Source organism: Myotis davidii, unplaced genomic scaffold (assembly GCF_000327345.1).
Source record: "Myotis davidii unplaced genomic scaffold, ASM32734v1 scaffold44, whole genome shotgun sequence".
NCBI classification, from domain to species: Eukaryota; Metazoa; Chordata; class Mammalia; order Chiroptera; family Vespertilionidae; genus Myotis; species Myotis davidii.
In genome coordinates this window covers 15,509,978-15,517,102 of record NW_006299705.1, presented here as the reverse complement: position 1 = coordinate 15,517,102, position 7,125 = coordinate 15,509,978, and the positions used below count along the sequence as shown (strand labels likewise).

Genomic DNA, 7,125 nt, shown 5'->3' with positions numbered 1-7,125 from the left:
TGTGCTTACAATGTTGCAATCCTGCTGGCTGAAGTCCAGCGGTATTTGTTACATAGTTGCTTAGAGTTGCAGGCTCAGAGGCCTGCAGCGGCAGGGGGGGAACGTTGGAGTCCTCCGTCACTGAAGCAAGCAAGCCCCATGTTAGTTTCAAGTTGCCTGGCTGCCGGCCGCCATCTTGGCTGACAGTTAATTTGCATATCTCGCTGATTAGCCAATGAAAAGAGTAGCGGTCATACGCCAATTACCATGTTTCTCTTTTATTAGTATAGATATGACCTGATTATTCCTTCCACCATTATCCAACACACTTAATATTCATTCCCACACATGTTCCCTGGATTTCTGTTTGTATTAAGTTTTTGTTCTGTTCAGACCTTCAATGGATCAGATCATGTTCATCCAAATAGGAGAGAGGCAATTTTCTTTACTCAATCTATAGATTCAAATGTTAATCTTATTTAGAACCACCTTCACAAACATACTCAGAATAATATTTAATCAAATGTGTGGACACCCCATGACCCAGTCAAGTTGACACATAAAATTAATCACCACACCATTTAGCTTGGGTTGTTCCCACCTTTTGGCTATTGTGAATAATGCTTTTATGAACATAATGTACAAACATTTGTTTGAGTGTCTGTTTTCAAGTCTTTTGGGTATCAAATGGTATTTTTATCCAGTTATTGCATATGCTTAGTTGAAGCTTAGAATTCTAGTTGCTGAATCATTTTAATCACCAGAGACATGTTTTAGAAAACAACAAAAAAAGTTGTGTCACATCTGATGCATGCTTAGGTTATATGGGTTTACTTGTACTGTATTTTATAGGTGATTGAAGAGATTTTCAATGTAAATGTTTTATTATGCTTGAATTTTACCTAATTCTGTGGAATTAGTCTCTCTGTGTAAAATACAACTATACAGTATTGGTTTCTTTTTACAAAGCAGAAAAATAGTCTCTGAGAATTGCTTTCCAGATTAATTCAATTCAAATCAGAATTCATCATTTGATGCTTTCCAACACTGCTTTGGTTGTATGAAGAGTAGTCTGTGTTCAGGAATGCTGCTATGAAGACTACCCTGTTCTTTCAGGGTAAACCCAGTAGAGGCCCACAGCCTCTGAGATCTATCATGATAGCATCTGGAAGACTTCACCTTTGTGTTTCCTCAATGTTAATGAAATAAAAAGTATATTTGCTTCTCTTGTGGACAGAGAAGTTTGAGGAATGCCTATTTATTTAGTTGTTCATTTTATCATTCAAAGGAACATTTTGAGCAAAGTAAAAATATATTTCTATATTTATAACTATATTTATCTTTTTAAGGCAATGAAGAGAGGGGAAGAATATTTTAGAGTTGATATGGCACATAGAATAAATGGTGATTTTGAAAGAGCAATAAGTTAGGTATTGGGAAATACATTTATTTTACTAAGCCCACTTTTCTTTCTTTTCTTTTCTCTTCTTTCTCTTCTTTCTTTCTTTCTTTCTTTCTTTCTTTCTTTCTTTCTTTCTTTCTTTCCTTCTTTCTTTTCTTTCCTCCCTACCTCCCTTCCTTCCTTCCTTCCTTCCTTCCTTCCTTCCTTCCTTCCTTCCTCCCTTCCAACTTTCCTCTCCTCCTTCCTTCCTTCCTTCCTTCCTTCCTTCCTTCCTTCCTTCCCTTCCTTTTCAGAACTAAAGAACGAATGCTCAAGGTTTCATCCTGGTCAGGGCATGTGCCACAGATGGATGTTTCTCTCTCATACTGATGTCTCTCTCTCTCTCTCTCTCTTTCTATCAATCAATCAATCAATCAATCAATCAAAGGCTAAAATGCTAAGTGTCCGACCGTCTGACCGGTCACTATGATGTGCACTGACCACCAGGGAGCAGTTGCTCAACACAGGAGCTGCCAAGCTGCAGTGACTTGGCAGTGGCAGTTCTCGGGTGATACACCCCAAAACCAGAGAGGAGGGGGCCCGATTCTTCGCCGGGCCGGGCCGTGCGATTCCACCTTTTCCACCCTCGGCCGTGGATTATGTTGTTGCTGGGGCACTGTCAGCCCCGAATTTGGTTTACTGAACACTTGTATTTGCCTTCCACACCCTGTACAATAACAACTTTGCAGAGTGCCCTCTCACACTGTGGGGCCCCTTGGGGGATGCCGGAAAGCCAGTTTTGGCCTAATCCCCGCAGGACAGGCTAAGGGACCCCCACCTGCTGGAGGGACCCCACTCACTCTGCAGATACCGGGGAGGGACCATGGGAGGTTGGCTCCAGGGCATGTCTGGCCCATCTTGCCCAGTACCATTCTGCTGGCAACCTTCTAATTAATTTCCTTTCAATGTGCATGAATCTGTGTACCGGGTCACTAGTTAAGGTATAATTTTGGACAAGCCATTTTACTTGTGTGAGCTGAAAGACAGTGAAGATAATACGCACTACTATTTTATAGGATTGTTATGATCAACTGAGGTGAAGTAGTGAAATCTTTAAAATTATATATAGATGTTAGGTGTCATTTTAGGTTCTAACCTGATAGAGAACATGGCTATTAGACATAATACGTTTGCTTATATATTGACTGGGTTCTGTGTGCCTGCTTAAAAGGTTTCTGCGTTTTGCACTGTGGAAATGACTGTAAAGAGAAAGAATATGATTTTGTCCCAAAACCTCAACTCATTGGAAGGAGAAAAGTGAGAATTTTGTAGCTACTCCAAGCCAATTTTTGACATTAAAAACTGTTCCATTTTACTCAGCTTTGTACAGATTACATGGTTTTCACAACTTTACTACTGAATCAGTAATTTGTCAGCATATTTCAGCTTGGTATGCATATAATGTAATATTTCAATTTTATTAGAGAGTTTGCAAATTATTTTTGTTTGCATGTTGAAGATGGTATATTTTTGAGTAAATTGAGGTTTATTTGATATAGCAGTTTGAAGAGTACCAAACACTGATTCTTTTTGCAAGTTTTTTTGTTGGCTTACCTTTATGTCTTACAGAGAGACTAGAGAATTGAGGTAGACAATTTTTTTTCTCTCTGACATATTTTGATGAGCCATACAGATGGGTTTGTTATATCCCTGTGAGAACAGAAATAAAGTGTTACTTCTGAGATACTTCTTTTATAGAAAAAGGAACTGGTTTGCTTTACTACGTATCCAAGGAACTTTTTCTCATCAGAACTAGAGTTAGAATGAAAAATCTCAAAACTTAAACTTAAAAAAAAACCCCCACAACTTTCTGGAACTGAATAAATTTGAAGTTTATCTTTTTATTTTTCTGAGTTTCAATATGACTCTATGATTACTTATAGTGAGTGAGCAATTTGCCTCATCCCATAACATGAGCCAAAAAAAATTGCATTAAATGCTTGCTGACACACTGATTCTAGGGCTGGGGAGGGAAAACACAAGATAAGCCTAGAGCATCTTGTAGTAGCAAAAAGTAAGGAAATGCTCAAAAAAACTAAAAAGATGGAATCATGTACATGAAAGGAATATGAGAGCCAGCAGAAAGAGCATGAGTGGCCAACACTGTAACAATTTGAGCAACAAAGTAAATGATGTAGTATTGAATTATAACTCAAAGTATATAATAAATATCAAATAAATGATTAAATAAATATGTAAATAGATGAAGAAAGACAAAGTTCCGTACAAAAGAATTACAAATAATGTTTGCACATGTTCTTTACTCCAGGAGATAGAGCATAATTCCTCCTCTTCGGTTTTGAGAGTGGGCTAGACTTAGTCACTTACAAGAATAGACTGTAAAAATGGAAAAACAGTGGCTTCATCGTGAAGAAGACTGGTAAACACTACGTTAATCAGCTGATGAAGATTTACACCTCAGTGATATGATGAGAAGGGCAGTTTATCTCTGTGACATTCTTTCCAAAAACTTGTAACCCTAGTTTAGTTACAAGATAATACAGACAAATTTAAATCCAGGGTCATTCTACAAAATACTCGATCTGTACTCCTTAAAACAGTCAATACCACAGAAAAGAAGCAAAGACTAAAAACAGTCACAGACCAGAGGAGATAGGGGAGACATGATGACTACATGTAGTGTAGTATACTGGCTGGAGTCCTGGAATAGCAGATGGACAATATGGAAAAATGATGAATAATAATAACTGGGCTTAGTTGATAGTAATGTACCAACATTGGTTTATTCGTTTTGATAAATGTGCTGTTGTTATGTAGGATGTTAATGATGGGGAAAACTGTGCGAAGGGTATATGTATACTATCTGTATGATCTTTAAACTTCTCTGTAAATCTAAGATGATTCCAAAATAAAATGTTTATAAAAAACACCTTCCTGGCAAATTTCTTGATCATATCAAATCAAATAATGTGAAGAATAAAAACTGCTTTGTGTTTACCAATTTTTCAGTTACCATTTTTTAAAATACTGTAATTTTCTCCTAAAATTAAATAATAAGCTGTATTGCCACTATTTGGATTTATAAATTTTCTTATCTATACCAGTAGTTTAATTTATATTTAAAATTTAGTGACCTTTTAGAAGTCATTAATATCTGAAAGTTTGAAAACAGTAAAAGGAGATTAATAAAGTACAGATTAATAGCTGTGTATTTTGAAGTGAAGAAGTTAATTTACTATCGTGGTGCTTAGGATGTGATTTGTGATTCTTTTGAGGATTATAATTTTCAAAGTGCTTAGGTTATGTTGATATTTACTTCATTATAATATAGCACTTTGGGAACTAAAAAACTTAATGGTATTGTCAGTTATGGCAACATCTAAAAGTAATAAAATAGAACAAATGAATACTTAAAAGAACTTAAAAGATAATATTTATTAACTATGAAAATGGATATAAGTAAATTTATTGTCATTTTTTTTTCTAGATTTATTGTCTAGGATAGATTTGGATGAACTAATGAAAAAAGATGAACCACCTCTTGATTTTCCTGATACCCTGGAAGGATTTGAATATGCTTTTAATGAAAGTAAGTGGTGTATGCTACATAAAATATTTATTTAACAATGCTGATAGAATTACAGGACAGATGTTATTTGCTACTTTTATGTGCCAGCATAAATGTTTTATGTATTTCTTTTCAGCAATACTTTCATGGCAAAATTCTTCACTTAATTAAAAGAACCAAGTCATGATTTACCATAAATTGTGAAGTCACTTAAACCAATGGACATGAATTAGATTCAGCTTATATATTTCATCTGTGAGCATTCAACTTCCTAGTATCCAATTGGAATTCCCAATTATCCTATCTAATAAAAGAGTAATATTGCAAATTAACCATCACTCTGTCACTCCGTCACTTCGTCACAAAGATGGTGACGGCCACGGAGCTGGAGCGAGCAGGAGGCTTGGGTTGCCCCTGGCGATGGAGGAAGCCAAGCTTCTTGCCTGCCCTGGCCGGCCCTGAGCTCTGCTCAAGGCTACAAAGTTTCAATTATAGAAGATAAATAAATCCCAGATACCTGCTTAAAAAAAAATAAAAAAAGGACAGGCTGGGAGCTTGGGTTGCCGGGGGGCTTGACCAGCCTGAAAACAGCCATCAGCCCCTCACCCAGGCTGGCCAGCCACCCCAGTGGGGACCCCCCACCCTGAAGGGGGTGTGGCCAGCCTGAAAATGGCCCTCAGCCCCTCACCCAGGCTGGCCAGGCCGGGCGGATGGCTGCCAGTACAGCGGGGTGGTGGGAGCCTCTCCTGCCTCCTCAGCAGCGCTAAAGATGTCCGACTGCAGCTTAGGTCTGCTCCCCGCTGGTGAGTGGACATCCCCCGAGGGCTCCCGGGCTGTCAGAGGGATGTCTAACTTCCAGCTTAGGCACGATCCCTCGGGAATCGGGCCTAACCCAGCAGGTGGACATCCCCCGAGAGGTCCCAGACTGCGAGAGGGCACAGGCCAGGCTGAGGGGCCCCCTCAAGTGCATAAATTTTTGTGCACCAGGCCTCTAGTATTATATAAACATATGCTACTGTTTCACATATTATTTAAAATGAAGTGACTGGCAATGATTATCTGTGATGATATTTTAAAGCATACTACTCAATTTTCTATGACTTTTTTCAGGCAACATTCTTATTTCAGAGTTTATTAGTTAAATTCTAAATTAAGTAAACTTTGCACTTGGAACTTAGAGGAACACACCATAGATTGCAAGAATGTTTTTGAACAAAAACTTATGATTCATTGGATTAATAACACAGTTTTTACTTGAACGGTAATGTTATTACAGATTAGGTAGCATTTGAGGTGAGGATTTGAAAACAGGAAACTCAGTCTCAATATTAAATCCCTAAAAGGATAAGTCCAACTTAGTATCTTTGGGGACTTCTTTTTTAGGTTTATAAGGACAAAAACTCTTATGAAAGCCTCAAAATGAAACTTTAATTACCTGACTGGAGAAGCTGCTAAATTTTTCTAAAGGATTTTAAAGTTCTTAATTGGGTAAAAGTAAAATTTGGAAACAAAGCTCACTCTAAGCAAAAAGGGAGATATTCTTTTTTCTGAGTCAAACTGATACTTGTTCTTTCAAATCACTGTGCCTGTTTAAATGCTCCTTGGGTTTAAGATGGCTTCTTAGCCATTCTCTGTTTGTAATTATATAAGGCCCAGCTGAAATGTCTTTGCTTTGGAAGATGAAGAAGGTGAAGTTTTTCCCCTTTTTACCCTCACCCACACTCCCTAGGCCCTAGTGCGGTATTATGAGGAACACACTTTTGTATTACTAAAAAGTAATTGTACTTGTTTGTAGACTGTTCAAGTTTGAATCTTGTCTTTCATTATATCTGACTAGAGGCCTGGTGCATGAAATTCGTGCACTGGAGTGGGGGGGGGGATGTCCCTCCGCCCAGCCTGCACCCTCTCAAATCTGGGACCCCCTCGGGGGGTGGCCGACCGCCCGTTTAGGCCTGATCCCCCCAGGCCTAAAACCGTATGTACTCGGACATCCCTTGAGGGGTCTCAGATTGGAGAGGGTGCAGGCTGCGCTGAGAGACCACCCCCCTGCACAAATTTCATGCACTGAACCTCTAGTTTCAATATAATATAGCAAGTGTTGGGATAGAGGTACTCTCAGGGCAGTATGAAAGCCCGGTTGAAGGCTTTACAGGTGCCTGGACCATTCAGGATAATT

The 7,125-nt window shown here is 38.5% G+C and overlaps 1 protein-coding gene across 1 annotated transcript in view; it reads left to right on the top strand.

The window, feature by feature from the left end:
• FAM172A (family with sequence similarity 172 member A) overlaps positions 1-7,125 on the top strand; it is a 253,346-nt gene that overhangs the window by 42,992 nt on the left and 203,229 nt on the right. The window contains exon 3 of the mRNA XM_015571579.1: positions 4,869-4,970. Within this exon, the coding sequence (XP_015427065.1) occupies positions 4,869-4,970 (102 nt within the window). The remainder of the gene's footprint in view (positions 1-4,868; positions 4,971-7,125) is intronic.